Source organism: Dermacentor albipictus, chromosome 1, assembly GCF_038994185.2.
Source record: "Dermacentor albipictus isolate Rhodes 1998 colony chromosome 1, USDA_Dalb.pri_finalv2, whole genome shotgun sequence".
Lineage (NCBI taxonomy): Eukaryota > Metazoa > Arthropoda > Arachnida > Ixodida > Ixodidae > Dermacentor > Dermacentor albipictus.
Genome location: NC_091821.1, coordinates 413,299,998 through 413,326,552, shown reverse-complemented (window position 1 = coordinate 413,326,552; position 26,555 = coordinate 413,299,998). Strand labels below are relative to the sequence as shown.

General features: G+C 51.4%; 1 protein-coding gene across 1 annotated transcript in view; it reads right to left on the bottom strand.

Annotated features, from left to right (window-relative positions):
• Positions 1-26,555, bottom strand: part of Khc (kinesin heavy chain) — a 132,674-nt gene that overhangs the window by 40,391 nt on the left and 65,728 nt on the right. The window contains exon 3 of the mRNA XM_065445722.1: positions 2,411-2,484. Within this exon, the coding sequence (XP_065301794.1) occupies positions 2,411-2,484 (74 nt within the window). The remainder of the gene's footprint in view (positions 1-2,410; positions 2,485-26,555) is intronic.

The following is a 26,555-nucleotide window of genomic DNA, read 5'->3' as shown; positions in this document are numbered from 1 at the left end:
AAAGAGGTACTGTGAACACTGCAACATACAAAAAATAAGATGCCCCTACACCACTATTAGAATGGAATGCATGCTTGAAGATTCACACAGTACAGCCATCAGCAAAGGCATGTGAATAAAGCGCATAGCCTGAAAATGTTGCCAGGTCTGCAGTGAATGGGGCACTTGTAACCCTGCCTGCATGGTGCATCAAAACTACACAGGGAATATCATGCATAAGCTAGTATCAAAAGGGACCAGCAACAATTTTCATGAAAAGTGTGGAACGTTTCTACCATCGAAGCTTTAGCTCGGAGCTAACATTGATTTCCCGATTCAAATGCAAGTTATTACAGAAATACTTCTACGAAGCAACCGCTGGAACAATTTGAATGTAATCTATTGCATCTGACAGACGAAATTACGCTATAGTGACTCTATGAAGCAAAATTTTGATTTAAGGCTTGGACGTCTTTGCAAGAATTCAAGAAAATTGTAAAAAAAAACAACAAAGAAACTGAAGCATGAAGTTCACAACTGCACGACTCTTCACCAAAAGACATTGCAGTTTTGTAAACTGCATCTGTTCTAAAGCAGACAAATTTCATTCATGAATTTACCGCTTATGTGAAAGTGTCACAATGTTTATGAGCATTTTGCAAGAGTCATTCTCACAATTTAGTGGTATATTTCAAACCAGTGCACAGCGCTTCAATTTTAACACTATTTGCTACTGAGTTACATGATTTTTGCAATCTTTTACAAATTGAAGAAAGATGTCTGCCTAAATAAAAAGTCTGTTTCCCACATTCCCACTAGATTTTAATTCTTTTTTTTAATGCAACAGACCTCATCCAAATCGGCGCAGTGGTTGTCAAGAAAAGCGATTTTTACATTTTCATGTATATAGATAAGAGCTCCCGAGCTGAAGCTTCATCTTAAAGGGCATTACCCTATGAATCTTTTCTAACAAAGCCTTTGATTGCACCTTGTACAAGTAGAATCACTGTCAATCAAATACTACTACTGCCATGACCTCATGGCCTTCCCCTACTCTCTCTCATTCTTATTGCACTCGAAGTGGTGCCATGGTGTCTCTGAACATGGCCTCAGTGCTCTGTCGTACTTGCACTAAAGCTTTGGTATCGGCACGGCCTTTGAAATCTTGTGGTGTGACGATTCGTTACCTTCATCACACTATTTTATCCCAAAAGCCACGCTGTCTGCGTAGAGTTTGCGTCCCCCCTCCCCAAGACAGCGTACACTCGATACAAAGATCTTAGCTCATCACCAGGACCATATTTTAGTCTTTGCTTCTAGTGGAGGCACTGTCGAGTTGCAACGTCCAAAGAAATCCAGCCAATAGTCACCGTATTTACAAGTATGAAGCAATATAGACTAAAAGTGGCGACGATTTCATGAAGGACGAAAGAGCAGATGGCCTCCTGAGCAAAATTATAGGTTCCTACTGCTTGTACAGGAATATTACCGAGTGCAGATGTTCGTGACAGTATTCAGTACTGGCTATGCAGGCTTATTTATGTAATAAAGTACTCTGCAGGAACTTCGCAGTTACAAGCTATGTGACCCAAGTATTTTTGGCAGGTACTGCTAGTGGCAAGCACGCTGCATCCATGCACTTCGACTCTCAGATGCATGCAACAAGCATATCAGTTTGGAGTAGTGACCAGCTACTCCATGAAGCCTAAGTTACTCTGGCACAAAATAAACTCAATTTAGCTAACATCTTGCATATACAAAATTCACTGTATTTAACTTAGGGCTTACCTGTATCAACTTTTACATTCGCTCTGTTGTAGACCCTGTTTATTTTCAGTTTTTTATGCCACAGTATACGATAATCAGTTCTTCATTTTACTCCAATGGTTTTCTAGTGTACAAGTATATTACGAAGGTTTTTCTTGATTTCATTTACTCCTAGCACCTTGCAATAATTATTTAATGCTTAAAGTTAATGTCTGACATAATGGTACTAATTTTGTAATTAAACTGTCTCCCTCTCCACTCTCCCCCACTTACCTCCTTATCTAATACTCTCATATGAAGGCCTTTAGGGGTATTTCTGAATAAATTAATCGTTCAGGTATGTCAACTTCCCTGGTGACCGAAATACGTTACAAAGTGGTCCGAACGCAGGTGGTTTTATATCGTAACTCGCCAGACGACCAACGAAAGCTTTTTTTTTTTTTGATGACGTTTAAAAGTAGAACTCGCGAAAAACCAAAACAACCCTCATCGTCCTGCGTGCACACGCCATCGCGATGTCACGCGGCAGGGTGAGCCAAGCTTCCTGTCCAAATTCGCGCTGCTCAATCCATGCTGGCGGGTCACCCACGCGCGCTCACGGAGGTCCCCCCGCGCGTAAACGCAACACCACCGCAACGCGTGCGGCGCAGACAAGGAAGCCCACCTCCATTGTGTGCGTCTTCCCGCTGGACGTCTGGCCGTAGGCGAATATTGTTCCGTTGTACCCCATGAGCACATCTGCAAAGAGAGAAACAATCGACAAATGGAGGGTGGAAGCGCATTGCATACCACGCCGGCGACATCGCCGCTGCTCCTTTAAACCTGTATACAGAGGAGCAATTACGGGACAACAAAAGGGCCATTAGCGGGACACGTACGACAAAAACAAAAGAATATATATATATATATATATATATATATATATATATATATATATATATATATATATATATATATATCGCTCTCCACCGTTATGTGCACCGCTTCTTGATGACGAGGGTCTAAACAGACGCGAGGACATAAAGAAGAAGATAGAAAAATGACAAAGAAAGAAAGAAACAATGAATGCGCGTCCGGCCAGTGTAGCGTGCCATCCACTGTCCATCAACCAGCCTGCGCGCGTCATGAGACCCGAGCTACCACTACCGCCCGTCCCCGCATTCATCTCGCGGAAGACGAAGGAAGAAAGAAAGAAAGCCATGGCAACGGAAATCGCGTAACGGCGCGGACTTGACGAAAAATTCCGGGAGGGAGTCAGGGACCGCATAATAAAAGCCGATCGATTCCCGCGCGTCCTTCAAGATGTGGTCGACTCGGGGTCTCTACATCAAAGGCCATCGTCATTCAAGCATGGCTGAGAGTTTTCTGTGCGCGACAGAGGTGCAGACAACAGCCGGCACGATATTGCACTCTTGGGCAATCATTTTTTTTCGATAAATTCGTATAATGCCAAACATTGCGAAGGCAGTCAAACGAATCTCAGACGCAGTTTAGGATTGTTTAAATTCACGCATATATAGGTTGAGCATTTTTATGTTTTATAGAATTTTTAAAAAATAGCCTGTTGCAGATAACATAATTCTAGTCATCGAGCTCTCGGAAAGGCGACAATTACTTGCACGAGAAATCGAAACACACATTCAACTAATTAACAGAAATATGCTAAATATCGTTTGAATTGTTTGCTGTACGGCACATATTACAATTTACGAATTGTAGCCGGTGAGTTTGCAAGGCGCATCCTCTTGGAATGGGTTTCCAGAATGACGCCAGTTTGCAGATATGCGCCATCAAACTTTCCGTAAAAATCCACTGTTGTTCCACTTACCTTTAAAAAGAAAAGCGCTCTTTTATGGACTTAAGCACAAAAATAACTGCAACGTCCATGCATTTCGTTCCATACTTTGGGAAATAATACCTTAAAACTGGAGTCAGCCTGCTCAGCACATCCTAATGAAATGCGAATGGATTCACACGGTGAGAACCGCAGGTAACGTACATCTTCCAAAAACGCTTGCGTTTGAAGTGGACGGAAACGTCAAGCGATCAGAATTAAGATAAGCGAGAGACGTTTCGAGTATTGGTGGAAAAAAAGCACGAAAGAGATTGATACGACCGGATCTCTGACAGTCGCAGTTAGCAGTACAAGGTAGATATTGAAGCAAAAAAACAGCAATAAGGAGGCTTATACAATAACGCTAGACAAAAAAAAAGTATAGCATACCTGATTACAACAAGCAGGCTAGGTGACTATTTGCCACCGGCCCCGTTGCAAAGAGGGTGCCATTAAATCATCGTCACCATCATCACAGGAGAGCAAGCATGTGGCAAATAAACCGTCGCATTCTACCTAATGACAACAAGGCTGCCAGATTCGAGACCCTCGATACTGTTAATCATGACCACATAAAGCCAGCAGACAACGAAGCCAAGGAAAGCACCGGGGAAGTTAACTGTGGTTGAAATTGGAATGTACAAAATAATGAAAATGGAAGTGAACGAAAAGATAACATGGTCGCCGGTGGGAGCCGCACCCACAACCTCCGCATTACGCGAGCGTTGCACTACGAATTGTGCTACGGCTACAAATTTGTCCACTAACTTGGGTATTTATGCTGACTAGATCTAGCTCTAGGAGTGTTAGTCAGCATCACTAGGAGCCACGGTGGGCTGATGTGAAACATACTTTTCTTTTTTTTTCCCGACGGCGTCACCTATAACACTTCGGGATAAACTTGACTCTACGTTCACAGCAGACACAGTTCACAGTTCACTACGTTCACAGTTTCTCGGTGCGGCAACCGAGAAATACACTGTCAAGTAATTCGATTACTATTATTATTGTTATTTATTATTCAGCCCCTATGACTCGTTTGTCAACTTGGAGACGAATAGCGAACGGCACACAATGAAGTTGCCACGGAGCGCAGCGTTCTTACTATAATTACGTTTTGTTCCAAACAGTCTGCTCAGGGTGGAGTCACGTCACGTCTGTATGGCGTCGCTGTTAGTGGACCTGCCGGCAGTATTTGCAAACGCATGGGTCAGCCTGCCATGCACCAACACACAATTAGGTTAGCTAGCTGGCCCTCGCTAACAGGGCACACCCAGCAGCACAATCTACGATGCAGCGCACGAACACAGCGAGTACACACAGCTGCACGTGCAGCGGCTACCTGCTCTTTCGCGCACGAATGAAAAACAAAAGAGCACATCGCACACGGTTAACCGCCAAAACGTGCATGGCACCATCGTCGTTCCAATCAAACGTCGTTTCCACGTGCATGCATCAGCATACACCCAGAGATACCGCACAAAATTCACCGCCAAGTAGCTCAAGGCTTATTACTATGCAACAGAAGGTCGCTGTCGCTTTTGGTCACGACTGCTGAAAACTCGGTGAAGAGTGTCGGCACCCTTTGCAGGCGCGGTGCGCCTTTTCACGGCACACTCACTAACCACACTTCCACGACACTTCCCTCTCACGAGCAAGCGCATGCACCAAGCGGGGAGTAGATGAGAAATCAAAGAACAGCCTGTAAAGACACCGCCCGTTCAAGCAGCGAGCCGGGCGAGATAAAAACGCCACCTGGGCCGTGAGCCAATGGCAAAACGTATCGTTCATCAAGCCGAGACGTAGAGAAAGCGACGTCGTTCGCACATAAAGCATGAACGATTACATCGGCTCCTCGTTACGCCGCCGCGACAGCTCGGCCGACAACCATTTCTCACCCCTCACAAAGTTGGGGCCGGCCGTGTATCAACAAATGGCTTCGTTTCGCCGGCCTCCTTTCTTTTTCTCGCTTGGCTCGAAATTAGCCAAGCTATCGCATGCGCATGGCCGTGGCGCGGAGCCTTGCCCTGAGCTCCCCACCTACTCCTCCGACCAAGAAAGAAGCGATGTCTTCACAAAAAAAAAAAAAAAAAAACACGAGGCGAGCTCGTACACGCGATAGCGTTGCGAAAGCTGCAGCCGCTTCTCTTTGGAGGCAAGAGCGCTCGGCCTGAAATGCGCCGAGGACCAGCGCCAATCAGAGCGTGCAGACGCTCGACAGAAAACACAAGGCGCCGCAGCTCGCGAGCACGTGTGCATGCGACCACGATGCAAGTGTGTGTGTGTGTGTGTGAGCGTGTGCTGCATCAATGCGTACACATTCTCAAGCAAATGGGGGGCGCACTCGCACACGGTGAGGACGTCGTATTACTACGCGCCGCCGCCGAAAAGCGGATCAGATTAGAGAGAGCAAACACAATGGGAGAAAACGGCGCGCTCCACGCGAAGGGAGAGACGTGTTCCGAAGGCCCGTTTACAGGGACAGCACACAGAGGGTGCAACCAAATGGAGGAGCGAGCATCGTTTCAGCAACTGCCAGTTAATTTACTTCCGCGTAAAAAAAGCCGCCGAGCTTGATACATTGCACTCCGTCGCACGCGTTCGCTCCGGCTGAAAGCTGCCCCGCGTACAAGGAACGCGATGACTGAAGAGAATACGGTGAATGCGTGGCCGAAACGATACTCGAGAGTGCAGCGGACTTCACGTCTGCATGCACATACGACTGACTGTGTAGGTCCCACGCGCGCGTAGCACGGATGTTCACGTATACCGTAACTCGAGACCACGGTTAACACATTCAAGCCGCGGGTATGCCGTACAACCTTAATATTTCGACAAAGCTCGCTTTAAACTGGAATCCGCCACCACGTGACCGACTGTCTGCCTCGAGTTCAGAGAGGTGAGAGAGAGAAACATTTGTGCGCGTGTTGTGTAAGTGCACGTATGCTTTGCTTTACTTTTTTCATTTCACTCCCTTTCTTTCATCCCTCACGTGGAGTAGCATGCCAGACAAGCCACTAGACTAACTTATTCCACTCAAGTTCAGGCCTTCTCAGAGGGAATATAAAATGGTTCACATTCATAAGGACTGCCAGTATCGTTTAGTTACACGTAACTTGTGTCATAATTTGTTTTGGGAGCACGTCGAGCAGAGGCCGTCAGCCAATTATATATAGCTCTTCATTCAGCGCCAGCCCCAAGTGCGCAGCTCCGGCACAACGCGCAGCTGGAAGCACCGACCTCGCCGCGGGACGCATTACGAAACCCGTGCCGGGGAGAGAGACGCGCTCAGGTACGGTACGACCAGACTGATCGGCACGCCTGAACCTTCGTCTGTGGCATGGAGGAAGGTTCCTCCGTGCTGTGTGGCAATGACAATGGGCGCGCCAATACGGAGAGCTTCGTTACGGCGAGGGCAGGAGGGCGGATGGGACACTACGTTCGTTAAAAAAAGACAGCAGTTCGACATTGCGGCGAAGAACGCCTCTCGAGTTGCGAAAGCGGTCTCCGCTTTCGCCGCCTGCCAGCAGCAGCACGTGTATTTCTAACTGGTGGGCGCACGAGACGGATTCCGGTCGTTAAAAAAGCAGCAAGCCGCGCACGCTCTCCTCTCATAGTCGCACAGACAGGCTTGGGGCGACCACCACGAGCCGCCACTAGTCGTCACGCGAAGCCCCCTGCACAAACTACGTAATCGCGGTTGCGCAAGCACACGAGCTGCCGCCACCACGCCAGCAGAGGAAGACGGGAACACGGAGGTCTCTTCGCGCATGCTGTACCTTTTGGCTGGTGAACGCGGCGGGGGGGGGGGGGGGGGGGGGACCGACGGCTCGCTAAACGAGGCCTGGACAAGCGAGCAGGCGCGGTGGGAGAAACTGAACCAGCGAGTTTTAAGCGACGCTAAAGGGAAACAACAAATCAGCTCAGACAGGTAACGTATTTTCGCAAGGCTCTAATTTCCCTCCTGTGAGGCAAAAACGTTGCATTACTAGTGGAGAAAAAGACCAAACTGTCTCAAATTTCGCGCCAAACCGTAGCACCGCTACGTCGGCTTGGCGTCATGTTTTCACATTGTTTTCTCCTCTCTGAGCATACCATGAAAAAAAAAAGACAGAAAATGGTGCAGTCGCAATGCGATTTTCATAGGGCAATTTCACACGATAGTGCTTTCAGCAACGCGGCTGGTGTGACACCCAGGGTTGCTTGATGCCAGATTTCGTGGCACACTCCACAATGAAATGCCACAATGAAACGCCACAATGAAAGAACCTGAAGTTCAGGGCGATAAAAAAAAATCAAGTTCAGTGCGAGGAGACATGGCGGACGTAAACGGCCGTTTACAGTGGTCGTTTGGCGCTGTGTGCTGTCTCGTGTGCCTTCTAGGTCCGTGTCGTTCCGCCTGCATCCCAATCGCGGGCGGGCGGCCTACACCGAGTTTGAACTCGACGACAGCCGCCTGCCTCAAGAACTACAACACAAAGCAAAGTAAAAACATACAGAAAAATACTGTGACAGCCGTTGGGCTTTTGACGAGCTAGAGCGAATAAGTATGGGTGTCTAGAAAGCGAAAAAAGATACAGAAAGTGCGTGTGTGTGTGCGTGCGTGCGTGCGTGCATGCGCGTGCGCGCGCGCACTGATTTCACATGCTTGGCCCTGTGAAATCATCTTTAGTGTGAGTGATAAAAGGTGCGATTGGACGTGGGCGTCAGCGGGAGTGAGTGCCGGTTAACGTGAGCAGGAGCGCTACTGCAGTAAATGTTGGCTTAGTGTGAGTAGACGCGCGTATCGCCATTGGTGGGTTCCGGTAATCCTCGATGAAAGCGAGTATGTACGCGAGCGAGTGTTGGCGAATGCGTGTGTGGTCCGAGTACAAGGGCGTGAGTGACTGCCAATGAGTGCTTAGCCCGAAAAAAAAAAAAAAGTGAGTGAGCTACGACGGAAGACAGATCGTCTCTCTGCGGCGGAGGACGACACACCGTGAGGCTCGTCAAGCGGAGGCCGAGTACACCTCCGTCCGTCCAACAACCTCGCCCGAGCCTCTTCACCGTCCGTTCCAGAGTTCGCGCCGCTCTACGCGCGGGGAGTCCAAGGAGAGAGAGCCAAAAAAGACGCGGACGGCGGCGGGACAGCCGCCGCGGAGAGAGAGAGGAGCCAAGGGCGCACCACCCCGTTCCACTCGACATCGATCGTTGCGGCGGCGGCACGGGGCGCCCAGTGTCCCGACGGCCTCCGCAGGGTGCGGTTGGAGCCCGACGCGCCGGCGGCAGCTGTAGCGGCAGCCCGAACCGGCGGTCGATGCACCAACGCACGTTCCCTCCGCGCCCGAATCCCCTCCTCTACCCAGTATAGCATACCGGGGGGGGGGCGTGGGACGCCCATCAGCAGACTCGCATGCAGCTGTTCTCTGGTGTGATGAGCGGACGCAGCCCCGAAGAAAGAAAAAAAAGGAAAGAAAAAAAGAACAGAAGGTCCCGCCAGTGCAAAGCAGACGACACCGCGCCCAAGTGCAGGAGCCGCAATGCAGAGCGAGCCGTGCACGCAACAAACAAAAAAAAACCCTGCTACTCTCCGGCGCCCGCTCGCGTCTGCTGCTCGGAAGTCGCCCGCTCGCGCACTCGTTAGCGCGCACCTGTGTATACAGCGCTCACATATCGGCGCCCGCAACGGGCAACGACGACGATACGGGGCCAGCGACTATACAGCGCGCGTTGCCGTGACCCCACGGTCAGACGTGCTCGGGATCTAAGAAAACGAGACAAAACATATAAGAGCCATTTAATCGCGAAAAACGTACGATGACATCGAATCGAAGCCACGTGCGCACCGCGCCAAATTTCATTTGAGCCGCTGCACGTTGACCGGAAACTGTGTCGCCATTTACTGAGGGAATATATATAATGGCTGTTTCCCTTCTTTGTCTGCTGACGGGTACGTTTCGTTTCATTTCGGCCTTTTCTCGCTTCGTGCTTAAAACACGCGCACTGCGCTGAAAACGCTTCATTCCAGGCTTCAGTCCCGCCTAATGCGTCCAACCATTCTCGCTCTGTTCAACCGAATCGAGGTAATCACAAACAAGGTGACTACGTTTCTTTCCTTTATTTTCATTTCAACAAAAAATAAAGGCGCACGTTCGTCGCCGGCAAACCCCGCGAGAATGCCCGCGACGGAAACTGCCAGCTGCGCGAGAAGCGTACAGCTAGATAGCGCCGTCCACGGATGCGCGCGAAGCAAAACAAGACGTCAGCGCGCGCGCATACATGTATATATAACTCGTTGTTACGACACCCAACCGGTGCCACCAGTGTTACGACATCCAACCGGTGCCAGCAGTGTTACGAACTTTCACCGCTGCACCACGATTACGGCTTTGTGGTCCCGTAGCGCTCGTCACCCGTTTCGTGACAGAGCGTTGGTAGCGAAGACTCCGAGCCTGGCGTCGATGAGAATAACAAAAGGGACTTTATACATTATATACAGGTTATCATACAGGACATGAACGGGTCGGCACTGGGGCCGAGTGCTCACAACAAACGCGACTGTTCTCGCACGACGACGTCCGGCGAAAACGCGTGACACATCTCACCCCAGTCGGGAGCGACACTCTCTCCCGGTGGGTCGGCGGATCCTGTTTTCGAGGTGGCGCGTCGCTTCTTTTATAATCCCCGAGGAACCATTGTCACGCAAACGGCCCAATACAAAGTCAGCACACGACGGTCGTCCGAGGAGTCCAACCAGCGACCGCGCTGGCCACCCGTTTCAAAGTTCGCGCGCGCGGTGACCTCCAGGCAAAGGGAGGTGCGGCGCCGGGCTGTCTGGCACACGCTGGCACGTCCAAACATGCGGCTCGTCGAGGCTTCTCCCGCAGGACCCCGCTGCCTGACGGCTCAGCATCTTGACTGGTGAAGGGAGAATTAGGGCGCTCGCAGGATAGATTCTGCATCTTGCAGATTCGGAATCCGGGCTTGTGGTGATGGCACAACAGCATCCCCGCCCTCAGATAAGGCGCCGGGAAGACGAGCTGCCTCCACGTGGCTCGGATGCCAGGCGCGCACGTTCGTCAGGCTCGTCCAAGTTCACGTCCAGTGTCGGGACGCCAGGTAACTTCACGTGCCCAGGTCCGACTCGCCAGGACAGGAGCTCTGCTCACCGCGTCGTCGCCAAGGCACCTTGACCAGCTCCGCTCGGGTCGTTCCTAAGACCTTGCTTCTCGCCACTGGTCCCGCTTGGTCGTTCTGCAGCTTGCAAAACCGACCGGCAAAAGGCAACACCCAACACGAACAAGTGCCCTCTGTCTCCCGTCAAACACCAGACAAGGCCATAATTCAAATCAAGCTAACTAAATTGCTATCCCTCTTTTTGCTCCCGCTGCAACAAGAGGCAGGTGTACGATCTAGCACACAAGGCTCAAACAATCAGTTTTCAAATCAACAACACAACAAAATAGAAACAATTAATAATCAGCAATAATAATGACAAATAGAATGGTCCCCTTGAAATCACTTGGACCGAAAACATACTTCTGAGGAAGCAAATGAGGTCATTCATTTTTCCCGGCGATATTTTCGCGGAATCCGAAGCTGCTTATATTTGCGACCCTGCTTATCCGTGTAGCGGCGGTACAATAAGCCAGATTCCTTGCCAAATGAAACCCTCTTTTTTTTCACTCCCCGTTTGACGCTCTTCCTCAGATCGGCTAATGAACAGCCTTCCTGTTGCTCGCGAATCAGACTTTCTCTTTCAACTGCAGCCTGCTCCTGCCGGCTGGCGGAAACCGGAGCGAGTGTGGAGCCCGCGTCGCCTAATTGCGGCGTCGCGTCTATATCGCGGCTAGCACTGCACGCGTCACTCCCACTCAGTTCCAGGACCCGCTCGTCTAGGCCAGCCTCCGAGCTCTGCCTCTCCCGTGACTGCTCGCCACTCAAGTTACCGTGATCGGTCCGTGTGCCGCACCGCCTTTCGCTCACAGCTAAGTCAAGTTCCCTCGACAGCGGGCGCGCTTTGGATCGCGTGGGGGCCATGTACGCCACGTCGGCAAAGAATGATTTGCCCTGATCCCTCAGCAGCTGCTCCGAGCTATTTGAGAAGAGGTAGGAAAATTGCTCCGGGAGGGCGGCTGACACAGCGGCTTCGGTGTTAAGTTTCCCAAATTCTCCTTCAATGATAACCGTTGCGATCGGTAAACAGACGCTCTCCTTCTCGGCCACTTGCCGTATCCTAACGCACTCTCCCGTAAAATCCCTCGAGGAGACGAAAGACGGGTGAACAACGTCCATAGTTGCTGCAGAGTCCCGCAGTGCTCGGCACTTCTTGCCGTTTACCTTAATTTCCTGCACATAGGGCTCCAATAGACGTATGTTCTTGTGAGTTTCCTGTATCGTTGCAAAAGCAATTCTCTCTGGGCAGCTTGCAGCGATGTGCCCTTGCTTTTTGCAATTGTAGCAGGTTAACGGTTTCCGTTTTTCAAAAGAACGCGTCATTTCGTTTCGCTGTTTCGGACCATCGTCATCATTCTGAGATGCATTCTGTCCATCCCTTACAGTTTCTTTGGGAAGGGACTCGTCTTCCCGAAACTCGCGACGCGTGATTTCCTTCCGTTCGTCGGGCTTCCCGTAAAACCCATCTCTTCTATCTGTTTTTTCTATGCGCACTGCCTTGCTGTGCAAGCTGCGGCGGGTGTAATACTCTTCCGCTAACTCTGCTGCCTTGTTTAGCTTAACCTCCTTTAGCCTATCTTGCAGCCAGAGCCGGACATCCTCATCAATGCAACGGTAGAACTGCTCCAACGCGATGCATTCGACAATTTTGTCGCGGTCGTCGTAAACCTCTTCGCCCTTCAGCCATTCCACCAGGTCGGCTTTTAGACGAAACGCGAAGTCAACATTCGACTCCTTACCCTTTTTGCATACCGGAACCTCTGCCGGAAAGCTTCGGGCGACAATTTGTACTTCCGCAGTAGCGCTTCCTTCACATCACTGTAGCTCTCAAAAGCCTCTTTCGATAAGCAAGTTATTACGTCTGATGCCTCCCCAGGAAGCAACGCTAACAGATTCTGTGCCCAAAGGGATCGCTCAATGCTATTCCGTTCGCACACGTGCTCAAATTTCACGAGGTATTTGGCCATATCCTCTCCGACGACAAAGGGTGGAAGTTGATCGCGTATTCTTGGAACGTTAGAAGTGAGACTAGGCGCCGGCGAGTTATTTCGGATCTCCAACTCTTTCATTTTAAGCTCGTGCTCACGTCGCTCCCTCTCTCTCCTTTCCTCCTTTTCCTCCTCGCGAAGTTCCTTTTCTCTCCTTTCCTCCCTTTCCCGTCGTTCATTTTCCTTCCTTTCCTGCTCGCAACGTTCCTTCTCCCTTTCCTCCCTTTCCCGACGTTCATTGATACCCGCCAAGGCCTCTGCGGCTTCCTCAGCCGTTACGTCCCCAGTCCTCATGACCTCAAGGATCGCATTCTTTCTTTTGGTTGAGCCCAACTCAATGCCCAACTCCTCACAAATTTCGAGAAGTTCCTTCACCTTGTACTTCTCCATCGTTCACACTGTCCTCCTGCTGTTTACCCTTTTTGAACATACCTGCCGTACGCTACTATAATGCTACTAGTAAGACATATGCAAGTATTTCACACACTGCCCTGTCTACCCCCTCAGCATCCCCTGGTTTTCAAAACACTCTTACTAGGCTTGAAACACACAAGGTTATCACAATGCAACACCAAATCAATCCCTGAGCTACTATAACCTGTTTCAGAGAAAGTCTGGTGTTTGAGGTAACCTTCAGGCACTCACCGCGCCGAGGTAGCTGATGCCGGTCAATCCCGTAGCTGCCATCCAGTGTTACGACACCCAACCGGTGCCACCAGTGTTACGACATCCAACCGGTGCCAGCAGTGTTACGAACTTTCACCGCTGCACCACGATTACGGCTTTGTGGTCCCGTAGCGCTCGTCACCCGTTTCGTGACAGAGCGTTGGTAGCGAAGACTCCGAGCCTGGCGTCGATGAGAATAACAAAAGGGACTTTATACATTATATACAGGTTATCATACAGGACATGAACGGGTCGGCACTGGGGCCGAGTGCTCACAACAAACGCGACTGTTCTCGCACGACGACGTCCGGCGAAAACGCGTGACACATCTCACCCCAGTCGGGAGCGACACTCTCTCCCGGTGGGTCGGCGGATCCTGTTTTCGAGGTGGCGCGTCGCTTCTTTTATAATCCCCGAGGAACCATTGTCACGCAAACGGCCCAATACAAAGTCAGCACACGACGGTCGTCCGAGGAGTCCAACCAGCGACCGCGCTGGCCACCCGTTTCAAAGTTCGCGCGCGCGGTGACCTCCAGGCAAAGGGAGGTGCGGCGCCGGGCTGTCTGGCACACGCTGGCACGTCCAAACATGCGGCTCGTCGAGGCTTCTCCCGCAGGACCCCGCTGCCTGACGGCTCAGCATCTTGACTGGTGAAGGGAGAATTAGGGCGCTCGCAGGATAGATTCTGCATCTTGCAGATTCGGAATCCGGGCTTGTGGTGATGGCTGTTGTGCCATTACCACAAGCCCGGATCCCGAATCTGCAAGATGCAGAATCTATCCTGCGAGCGCCATAATTCTCCCTTCACAAGTCAAGATGCTGCGCCTTCGTCCGGGAGAAGCCTCGGCGAAGCAGCGTGTTTAAACGTGTCCGCGTGTGCCCGACAGCCCGGCGCCGCACCTCCCTTGCCTGGAGGTCACCGCGCGCGCGAACTTTGAACCGGGTGGCCAGCGCGGTCGCTGGTTGGACCCCTCGGACGACCGTCGTGTGCTGACTTTGTATTGGGCCGTTTGAGTGACAATGGGCCTCGGGGATTATAAAAGCAGTGACACGCCGCTCGAAAACAGGATCCGCCGACCCCACCTGGAGAGAGGGTCGCTCCCGACTGGGGTGAGATGTGTCACGCGTTTTCGCCGGACGCCGTCGTGCGAGAACAGTCGCGTTTGTGTGAGCTCTCGGCCCCAGTGCCGATCCGTTTATGTCCTGTATGATAACCTGTATATAATGTATAAAGTCCCTTTTGTTATTCTCATCGACGCCAGGCTCGGAGTCTTCGCTACCAACGCTCTGTCACGAAACGGGTGAAGAGCGCTACGGGACCACAAAGCCGTAATCGTGGTGCAGCGGTGCAAGTTCGTAACACTGGCGGCACCGGTTGGATGTCGTAACACTGGTGGCAGCGGTGGGATGTTCGTAACACTGGTGGCACCGGTTGGAAGTTCGTAACACTGGATGGCAGCTACGGGATTGACCGGCATCAGCTACCTCGGCGCGGTGAGTGCCTGAAGTTTACCTCAAACACCAGACTTTCTCTGACACAGGTTATAGTAGCTCAGGGATTGACTTGGTGTTGCATTGTGTTTAACCTTGTGTGTTTCAAGCCTAGTAAGAGTGTTTTGAAAACCAGGGGATGCTGAGGGGGTAAACAGGGCAGTGTGTGATATACTTGCATATGTCTTACTAGTAGTGTTATAGTAGCGTACGGCAGGTATATTCAAAAAGGGTAAACAGCAGGAGGACAGTGTGAACGATGGAGAAGTACAAGGTGAAGGAACTTCTCGAAATTTGTGAGGAGTTGGGCATTGAGTTGGGCTCAACCAAAAGAAAGAATGCGATCCTTGAGGTCATGAGGACTGGGGACGTAACGGCTGAGGAAGCCGCAGAGGCCTTGGCGGGTATCAATGAACGTCGGGAAAGGGAGGAGAAGGAACGCTGCGAGCAGGAAAGGAGAGAACAGCAACGTCGCGAGGAGGAAAAGGAGGAAAGGAGAGAACAGCAACGTCGCGAGGAGGAAAAGCAACGTCGCGAGGAGGAAAAGGAGGAAAGGAGAGAACAGCAACGTCGCGAGGAGGAAAAGGAACTTCGCGAGGAGGAAAAGGAGGAAAGGAGAGAGAGGCAGCGACGTGAGCACGAGCTTAAAATGAAAGAGTTGGAGATCCGAAATAACTCGCCGGCGCCTAGTCTCACTTCTAATGTTCCAAGAATACGCGATCAACTTCCACCCTTTGTCGTCGGAGAGGATATGGCCAAATACCTCGTGAAATTTGAGCACGTGTGTGAACGGAATAGCATTGAGCGATCCCTTTGGGCACAGAATCTGTTAGCGTTGCTTCCTGGGGAGGCATCAGACGTAATAACTTGCTTATCGAAAGAGGCGTTTGAGAGCTACAGTGATGTGAAGGAAGCGCTACTGCGGAAGTACAAATTGTCGCCCGAAGCTTTCCGGCAGAGGTTCCGGTATGCAAAAAAGGGTAAGGAGTCGAATGTTGACTTCGCGTTTCGTCTAAAAGCCGACTTGGTGGAATGGCTGAAGGGCGAAGAGGTTTTCGACGACCGCGACAAAATTGTCGAATGCATCGCGTTGGAGCAGTTCTACCGTTGCATTGATGAGGATGTCCGGCTCTGGCTGCAAGATAGGCTAAAGGAGGTCAAGCTAAACAAGGCAGCAGAGTTAGCGGAAGAGTATTACACCCGCCGCAGCTTGCACAGCAAGGCAGTGCGCATAGAAAAAGCAGATAGAAGAGATGGGTTTTACGGGAAGCCCGACGAACGGAAGGAAATCACGCGTCGCGAGTTTCGGGACGACGAGTCCCTTCCCAAAGAAACTGTAAGGGATGGACAGAATGCATCTCAGAATGATGACGATGGTCCGAAACAGCGAAACGAAATGACGCGTTCTTTTGAAAAACGGAGACCGTTAACCTGCTACAATTGCAAAAAGCAAGGGCACATCGCTGCAAGCTGCCCAGAGAGAATTGCTTTTGCAACGATACAGGAAACTCACAAAAACATACGTCTATTGGAGCCCTATGTGCAGGAAATTAAGGTAAACGGCAAGAAGTGCCGAGCACTGCGGGACTCTGCAGCAACTATGGACGTTGTTCACCCGTCTTTCGTCTCCTCGAGTGATTTTACGGGAGAGTGCGTTAGGATACGGCAAGTGGCCGAGAAGGAGAGTGTCTGTTTACCGATAGCAACGGTTATCATTGAAGGAGAGTTTGGAAAACTTAACACCGAAGCCGCTGTGTCAGCCGCCCTCCCGGAGCAATTTTCCTACCTCTTCTCAAATAGCTCGGAGCAGCTGCTGAGGGATCAGGGCAAATCATTCTTTGCCGACGTGGCGTACATGGCCCCCAGGCGATCCAAAGCGCGCCCGCTGTCGAGGGAACTTGACTTTGCGTCGGTGAGCGAAAGGCGGTGCGGCACACGGACCGATCACGGTAACTTGAGTGGCGAGCAGTCACGGGAGAGGCAGAGCTCGGAGGCTGGCCTAGACGAGCGGGTCCTGGAAGTGAGTGGGAGTGACGCGTGCAGTGCTAGCCGCGATATAGACTCGACGCCGCAATTAGGCGACGCGGGCTCCGCACTCGCTCCGGTTTCCGCCAGCCGGCAGGAGCAGGCTGCAGTTGAAAGAAAAAGTCTGATTCGCGAGCAACAGGAAGATTGTTCATTAGCCGATCTGAGGAAGAGCGTCAAACGGGGAGTGGAAAAAAAGGGGGTTTCATTTGGCAAGGAACCTGGCTTATTGTACCGCCGCTACACGGATAAGCAGGGTCGCAAATATAAGCAGCTTCAGATTCCGCGAAAATATCGCCGGGAAAAATGAATGACCTCATTTGCTTCCTCAGAAGTATGTTTTCGGTCCAAAGCGATTTCAAGGGGACCATTCTAGTTGTCATTATTATTGCTGATTAATAATTGTTTCTAGTTTGTTATGTTGATGATTTGAAAACTGATTGTTTAAGCCTTGTGTGCTAGATCGTACACCTGCCTCTTGTTGCAGCGGGAGAAAAAAAGGGGAAAACAATTTAGTTAGGTTGATTTGAATTATGGCCTTGTCTGGTGTTTGACGGGAGACAGAGGGCACTTGTTCGTGTTGGGTGTTGCCTTTTGCCGGTCGGTTTTGCAAGCTGCAGAACGACCAAGCGGGACCAGTGGCGAGAAGCAAGGTCTTAGGAACGACCCGAGCGGAGCTGGTCAAGGTGCCTTGGCGACGACGTGGTGAGCAGAGCTCCTGTCCTGACGAGTCGGACCTGGGCACGTGAAGTTACCTGGCGTCCCGACAATGGACGTGAACTTGGACGAGCCTGACGAACGTGCGCGCCTGGCATCCGAGCCACGTGGAGGCAGCTCGTCTTCCCGGCGCCTTATCTGAGGGCGGGGATGCTGTTGTGCCATTACCACAAGCCCGGATCCCGAATCTGCAAGATGCAGAATCTATCCTGCGAGCGCCATAATTCTCCCTTCACAAGTCAAGATGCTGCGCCTTCGTCCGGGAGAAGCCTCGGCGAAGCAGCGTGTTTAAACGTGTCCGCGTGTGCCCGACAGCCCGGCGCCGCACCTCCCTTGCCTGGAGGTCACCGCGCGCGCGAACTTTGAACCGGGTGGCCAGCGCGGTCGCTGGTTGGACCCCTCGGACGACCGTCGTGTGCTGACTTTGTATTGGGCCGTTTGAGTGACAATGGGCCTCGGGGATTATAAAAGCAGTGACACGCCGCTCGAAAACAGGATCCGCCGACCCCACCTGGAGAGAGGGTCGCTCCCGACTGGGGTGAGATGTGTCACGCGTTTTCGCCGGACGCCGTCGTGCGAGAACAGTCGCGTTTGTGTGAGCTCTCGGCCCCAGTGCCGATCCGTTTATGTCCTGTATGATAACCTGTATATAATGTATAAAGTCCCTTTTGTTATTCTCATCGACGCCAGGCTCGGAGTCTTCGCTACCAACGCTCTGTCACGAAACGGGTGAAGAGCGCTACGGGACCACAAAGCCGTAATCGTGGTGCAGCGGTGCAAGTTCGTAACACTGGCGGCACCGGTTGGATCTCGTAACACTGGTGGCAGCGGTGGGATGTTCGTAACACTGGTGGCACCGGTTGGAAGTTCGTAACATGGCACAACACTCGTGCGAGCAGCCTTGGAGTGACCGCCCGCAGAGGCGCGCCGTCCAGGCCCTCGCAACAGGAACGCCGCTGCATCTAAATTGTTTATACGGACAGGTATTGCATGATACACGCGCCTGAACGCTTACCATATAAGCGTTCATAAGGTTTATAAGCTTATGCCGTATAAGGTATACCTCGACCAGCTAAACCGATATTGCTTTTAGATATAAAGTCTACAAACCCTCCCAATGAAACGAAATGGTGCATGCGGGCGAAATGACCAAGTAATTACAAAAAAGGCCATCGGAAATTAAACGTGTTCTGTGGAACTATAAGGGATATTCACTTCGAGGTGTGTGTGTGTGTGTGTGTGTGTGTGTGTGTGTGTGTGTGTGTGTGTGTGTATATATATATATATATATATATATATATATATATATATATATATATATATATATATATATAGAGAGAGAGAGAGAGAGAGAGAGAGAGAGCGGCAGAACAGTATTTCCATATACGTGCGTGTGCACACAACCACAGAAGCGGTACCTTTGGAAGCGGTCTACGAGAAGAAAACCTCGCTTACAAATGCATCTTCAAAAACAGAATTTTTTTGTGAATGGGCGACCGAATAAAGTTTACAGCTGGCTTTCTGGCTCCAGCGCCTATTCAGCGTTGGCTGACATTATCCGCATTATCAAGCAAACTATGCTTCTTCTGGCTCGCGTTTTTGGCTATCGTGCCAACGATAGCCCCGGAGAAAAGTAATAAGCGCGTGACACTACAAACTTTAGCGGTCACGAATTCGGTACAACATCACACAATTTCTACGTAGCGCGCTACGAGGAAAGTACCGAGGAAAGCAGGCCGCGGTCCCGCAGATAGTGCACACTATAGTACGGCGCCTCAAACCTGTCACGAGCAAAGAAGACGAGGGAATGGCACAGGGAGCACGCGCCGGGTTTTTTCAAAGAGTGAGCGTCTGTGCTTGGGCACTCACACAGGAATGTGTGGTTCGCCCTAGAAAAATTTATTATTGAATCAAACCGATTTCATTGATGACCGTATTATTCTATTCATTCCTCCTCTATTGCCTCATTGATATATTATAGATAATTATTTCTTTTTCCTTTACGTAGCATGACAATCTACTGAACCGTTTCGATTTTCCCTCGCCTAAATTCATGTAACAAAATTTTAGATTTTTACCTCCATTTTCTGAACACATAAGCAAAGTCTGCCCGACTCTTGGCCAATCCCCGCGAGTGGGTAAGCGCCAAACTCATCAAGGACATCATCATCATCAGCTAGCTGGCTGCATAGCTTTGGAAGGAGAGAAGAACGCGTGCCATCGTGACCCAATGGTTAGAGCATCGCGGACACTGTTGTGCTCGAAGGCTCGAGGTTCGAATGCACCGTCGGTCACACAATGTTTTTATTAAAGCGAGGCCAGAAAGGAACCTATCTCTGCCTACATACCCGAACAAGGTGCCAAGAATGAGGCAAAGAACGCTTCGCATTAAAAAAAAAAAACACTGTGCAGCGAGCGGCCGAGGCTATGCGACGACGCAATGACACAGCGGACTACACAACGCGCAACTAAAAACTGGAGGACGCTTAAGCTTCGCCTTCAAGAGTGGAACGCGACAGCGCTCCCGTCGACCCACCAAGGGATGTAAGACAATGGGCTACGGCACAGCGACTACGCGCCCCGCATGGGACGCGGTGAGCGTCGAGCAACGCAGCGTTCGGCGCGGCAACGAAATGTGCGCCTGAGCAAGCGACGCACGCCTGAGCCTTAGAAACAGCTCGTTTCTAAGGCAACACCGCATTCACTAGAGGCGTGTTTGTACCGCTTTGAAGCATCGAACTCGTGGCTTAGTATGCAATAAAGAAAAAAAAACTCGTGGCTTAGTGGTAGCGCCTCCGTCTCACACTCCGGAGACCCTGGTTCGATTCCCACCCAGCCCACCTTGCAAGTTGTTTTTTATTCATGAAGTGCCTGCTGGGATTTATCGCTCACGGCGAACGCCGCCGACGCCGCCGACACCGGCTTTTCTGCGACACGAGCTCCTTAACGCTGTCGCGTTAAAACCCTGATTTCAGCCCGCCGGCTGCCCACTGCAGTTGCGATTCGTGCAGACAACGGCGTGCGGCTGCAGGGCGCGACGTCGAGTAAAATCAATCGAACAGAACACTCGCGGTTCGCGAACGTATCGCCGGTCGCGCATTTTACGGATGCATGGATGGATGTTATGAGCGTCCCCTTTGGAACGGGGCGGTGGGGTTGTGCCACCAAGCTCTTGCTATTATACTGCCTAATGTCCTACCTAGCTCAAACAATGAAAAAAAGAAACACTACGGCGCTGGGTGGTGGTGCGCTGTCAGCGGAGGGGGAACGCAGCGCGCTCGCAGTACTAAACGTTAACGATCGTTCGACGCGCTCTAATGCGCGCTCGCTCACGCCTTGCAGCCCACAAAATGTCCCCGCGCAGTGCGACTGCCCCCGCACATAGAACGCCAAAATCTACGACCATCCCGCCCTACCGGAGGACGAGATTTCGACGTGCACTACGCGTGCACCGCTTCGCTACACAGTCACCGGGGTCACGCGACGGGAACGGCGCTGCACAACTGCCCCTGGAGAAGTGAACAACGACGACGCAGCAATCGGAAAAGGCAAAACGAAACCGAAAACACATGCAAGTGAAAAGCCCGAAAATAACGTTCGGGAACGGGCTGCCCAGCGAGCTTAGAAGAGTCCCGCGGCGCTTTCGCCCTCTCCCGCCCTTCCATCCGCCCGTACACAAAGCGCGGATTCGATTTTTTCGATCACGATGCGAACGCACGAGCGTGTGTATGTGCTGGCGTCGACGTTCAGTCGGCTGGGTCGACGGCACGCTACGCAAAGCTGCAGCAGCGAAACCGAACCCACCGCGCGAGGCAGAAGAGGGGACGGACGCTGTGGGACGGTGCAAGCGGGGGCCTCGAAGAACGTGGCGACTGCTGCTGCTGCTGCTGCACGGTTTGGAAACAAACGTACGCCGCTACGGCTTGCGCACGCTCTGCAATTTCGAACGGGGTGGAGCCCGCCGTGTCTTCCGCGAGGCCCGCAGAGCGCATGAAACAACGCGGAAAAAGAAGGGGCAGCCCACCGAGAATGGCCGGCTAACGGATTTCTCGAACTCCGCAGGCGCGCTCAGGAGGGAGAGCCGACGAACGGGACCGTATACGCGGCCGAAAGCGTTCGAGAGAGACGGCACAACCTACCGCGCCCCTGCGTACCTTCTGGGAATGGCTCTCTTTTTTTTCATAATCGGGCACGCGGCCTCCACGCCCCAACCTTGTTCATCCCTCGGACACGGTCGCCGCCCATAAAGGTGCCTTCTGGGTTCCCCTTATTACATGTCCCGTACTGCTCGCAGATAGAAATAAAGAAGGAGAGAGAGAGAGCATATCGCTCTTCGATGGTTACTGAGTGACCGATCAGTCAATATATACGCGACGGCAGATCTGTATTGAACGATAGGCTAAGGATATATAGTCACCGCGTTAATTGATCGATGGGTCGCGAAGTGCAGGATAAGAACGTTCGCTGATCGATCGAGATATCCATGCGTGGCACACTATGCGAATCGGAAACCACACATTGCGCGCTGATGTTTTTTTAATTTTTTTGAAACGATGTCATCAGTATAGCGAAACACAAAGAGGGAAAGAGGATACGAAAGAAACGGATTACCACGCGGCCCGATTACACACCCTTCGCTTAGGTGCGCGCCTATACACCGTACACAAAAAACGGCAACCAGGCGATGGTCTTTTTAATTAAAGACTGCCAAACCCTCGGAAAAGGGCTCTCACGGCGCATGCAGGCGGGAAAAGAATCCGCAATTACAAGACATCGCTTTCCTATAACATACACACGCTATATCATCTCCTGCAGAAAAACGCGCGAACGTGCACAGCCCTTTCCAATCCAATTAGGCGCGAACCGTGTCGTGATATCTACAAGCCGGTGGTTTCCAACGAAAGCGGCACAAGCACGCGGTGTGTAATGGCCGCGAATGCAGACGGTGTGATGCAGAGGCGTGCTCCACTTCGACATCCGATCGCGGCGGCAATTGCGAACCGCGCCCCCCCCCCCTTTTTTTTTTCTTTGCTGCCGTCATCTATGTACAACGGGGGGGGGGGGGGGGGGGCGCGTCTGCAGAGCCGTGGATGACCATTGTCGGCCGCATGCAGCAGGTTATACGCGGGCGGCGGTGGGAGCGCAGTCACGGAGAGTCCATCATCACGGGACGGAGTCGTTCCTCGATCGCACGAGAGACGGCGGCGGCGACGCGGAAAAGAATCGGCGACGACCGCGTCACACGAACGAGCGAGAAGTGACGGATGTAGTACGGTCGTTCGCAAACGTCCACGACGAGCGGTCCGTGCGGAGAACCCCGCATTAATAATACGCGTTCGACCGCCCGCGTCTTGCGCGGCCGAATCGTCGCTCGCAAATGACGCTCCCAGAGGCCGCCAGGCAAGCGTTCCAGAAACATGGGTGCAGTGGTGCATATACATATACGGCGAGTTGTTCCAGAAAGCTTACCAAGAAGAGGCGTCGTTTTTCTCGCCAGTTTACAGTGAAGCTGGATAAGAATGCTGTATGATACCGCTGCGTTTCGGAGATCGGTCTGCTATACTATACACGGTCAGTAAGAGAGCACGGTTCGCGCTTTGTTGGTGGGCCTTTTATCACATGAAAAAAAAATGGTAAGAGCCGCAGTCCTCCATTTTTCCGCGCCGCGTACACCGAACGGCTTGTATATAGTCGGTGTCACGTGGTTCCAGTTCCACAACTTTACATATACGGTCAGTGCTCCTATCAGGTGGCGCTTCGAATTATTACGTACGTACAGCGTTTCCATATGACCGAAGAACTGAAATTCCGGCTAGCTGGTATAGATTCACTGCAGTGTTCTATAGGCGCCAAGCAAGAACACAAAAGAAGAGGAAGGACATGACCGGCGAGTGTACCGCGGCTGCATGTCCACCTCTTTGCGTTCTTGCTTGGTGGCCCAGACACCCCGACGAATTTACGTAAGAATCGTAAGGGCAGCCCAGAACGCCACCTGCAGGTATTTCTCCCACTCGGCAATCGTTCATATATGCAAGAGTACAACACTGTTTCCTCGAGCTCAAACACATGCGCGCACCGAATCCGGGTTTCCAGAAGAGACACGTCTGGGTTTTCTTTTTTCTTTCTTATTATCTCTTTTTTTTTTTTGCCGCCATCACGTTTCTGAGAGGTTGAAAGTGAACACATAACCTCCAAGCAGACGTGTCGGGGCGGTCAGGGCACGAGCGGCGCAGTCGCGGTCACAAAACGTGCCGCGGCCGGGAAAGCCGACGTTTCCACTCGACGTCCGAATCGACCGGCGCGCGCGTTCTCCGCATCTGAAGGACGCGCGGCGTTCGTATAAATGCGCAATGACGTTCGCTGACGAACGAGACGCTAGGAGAGAGGTATCCATTAGGTCGTCATCCAGCGCGCTGCCCCCGGGGGGCGCGTGTGTACGCGCTGTGCTCAATCTGCCAAATGGACCGCAAAGTTGCAGCGCGTATACGTGTGCCGCCGCAATGCGGGAACGCAATCCCGTCAAGGCCGCCGCATTCACTGCATGAACATGCTGCGGGCACATAGAGGGGAGGAGGGGGGGGGGGGTAGGTTCACAAGCGAGACGCCTGCCAATCAGAACAAGAATCAAAGGCGGTGCTCCGTCAAACACACGCTTGTTTTCCTCTCTCGTTCTTGCGCAGTGCCGACAAGAAATACAGGGCGATCACTTTCTTTGTTTTACGGATTTTTTTTTTAATCGCCTGTGGCAGATATCATAACTCTTGTCCTTGCGCTGGATCATTCGAAGAGGCTGACATTGCTAGCACGAGAAATCGAAACACATGTTCCAACTAATTAACAAAGATTCACTAATTAACTTCATAATTATTCAGCTTACGCCACATATTGCAATTTAAGAAACGTATCCATGTGAGCTTGCAAGATGTATGCACTTGAAATGAATTTCCAGCATGACACCAATCTATAGATATTATTTCCCAAATTGCGAAACGAAATACATGGGGGTTCCAGTTATTTTCGTGCTTCAATGCTCCCAAGAGCGTTTTATTAAAGTAACTTGGAACCAAGAGTGTATTTTTAGGGTAAGTTTGATGGCGCATATCTCCAAATTGGCGTCATCCTGGAAATTCATTCCACGAGTATGCACCTTGCAAACTTTCATAAATTGCAATATGTGCCGTAGAGTAATTACAGCTGAAACTCGATTTAAGGAAGTGACGACCACACTCGAATTATTTCGTTAAATCGCGAAGTTAGTAACATTGTAACACAGCAACACGCAAAGGCTAGCGCGGCATTGCATTTGCCGCTAATATAGCCATCTGACGCATAAACCATGAACAAACGAAAGGAACCACCGCCGACCCTACCGAGGCGGTGTTGAGTCATTCCGTGCATGGGTGCGGCGCGCAGACTCGTCAAAATAAAGCTAGGGATATGGCCATGACGCCTAGATGTTGTAACGCGATAGCTTTAGAGCGCACGCTCGAAGAAGAACCCGTCTGTGTCAAAATTAGAAAGAAATCACCGCTTTTTTTTTTACTCTTTTACTTCAGGAAAAACTTCGTTAAATCGAGTTCGGCCAAGTTTTTTTCGATAATTCGGGTTGATGATAACACTAAACCCTATTGGGTACCTGCCGGGGATGTAAATTTCTTATGTCGGGAACTTCGTAAAATTGGGTTTTGTTATATCGAACTTTAACTGTAATTCAAGATTTCTGCATTTTTGTTAATTAGTTGAATATGCGTTTCGATTTCTCGTGCAAGTAACGTCTGCCTCTGCGATTATTACTGCTCAAGGACTCGAATTATGTTATCTGCAACATGCTATTTTTCAAAATTCCATAAAACAAGAAATGATCACCCTGTATAAAGCGTCGACGGTAACACCGTAGACGCGGCAACTTTTATAAACATTAACACTTTCCAATTTCAGCAAATACACCGGTACTGTACTCTTCCTAATTAATGACAATACGAGGCTTACAGTAATGCGGAGCCTAAAGTTTATACACCAATTGCAATTTAAATTTACAGTAGCCAACCAATAAGTCATTAATTACAGCCACTATAAATTTACTTGCGCTGTGTGACCCAAGTACAGAGGCGCATCGCGATACAAACTCAACTGGACCTGCAGGGCCTCAAAGCGAATTCTTTTCTCGCATTGAAGTGCACAGCCATCTACCTCCAACCTATATACACGCCAAGCAACCGCGATGGACGAGCCGCACCGGCAGCAACAAAGGGACGCCGTTCTCACTACAGCTGGTCGATCGGTTCAAAACATGCTCCGAGCACTCGGCCGTTTCCACCTGTACTCCGCTCTCCTAAATGTCGCGCAACAAATTTCACTGCGCGGCTAAAAATAATCTCCTCCGAACCCGAAGGAAAACAGCTCCTTCAACGACACACGGGACTCCGTGGATCGAGACGTACAGCGCGAAGAATGTGTTCCCTTCGGAATCCGCCTCGCCATAGGGGGCTTCCCAGTTCGGCCTCGTATATAGCTTCGCTTTGTCTGTGCTTTTTCGAGAGCCACAGCGACCTCTACCTCGGCTCAAATAAAAAAGCGTTCCAGCCTTCTCGGTTCGCGACCCCGAACGGCTTCACCGTTTCCACCCCGTCGAGGTGCACGGGGTCAGCAGCGCTCGATACACGTCGTGTGTATACGCGTCGCCGCCGAGGCCACAGAGAGAGCAACAGCAGCGCTCTACGTAGCCTGCCGTTTCAGCCAGTTTCAGCGGCGAAGCGAAAGCGACCAGACAGACCCTCGCGCCGCAGAGAGAGTCCCCACCCCCCGCGGCGCGGACAACGGTGCGCTGCGTCCCGCACGCCCGCCTCGGCGCGGCAACAGCTGTCCCGTGGCTGATGTCTTCCTCGCACTCTTTTGTTCCGCGCTAAGCGAGAGACACGCTAGCCGCCGCCGCC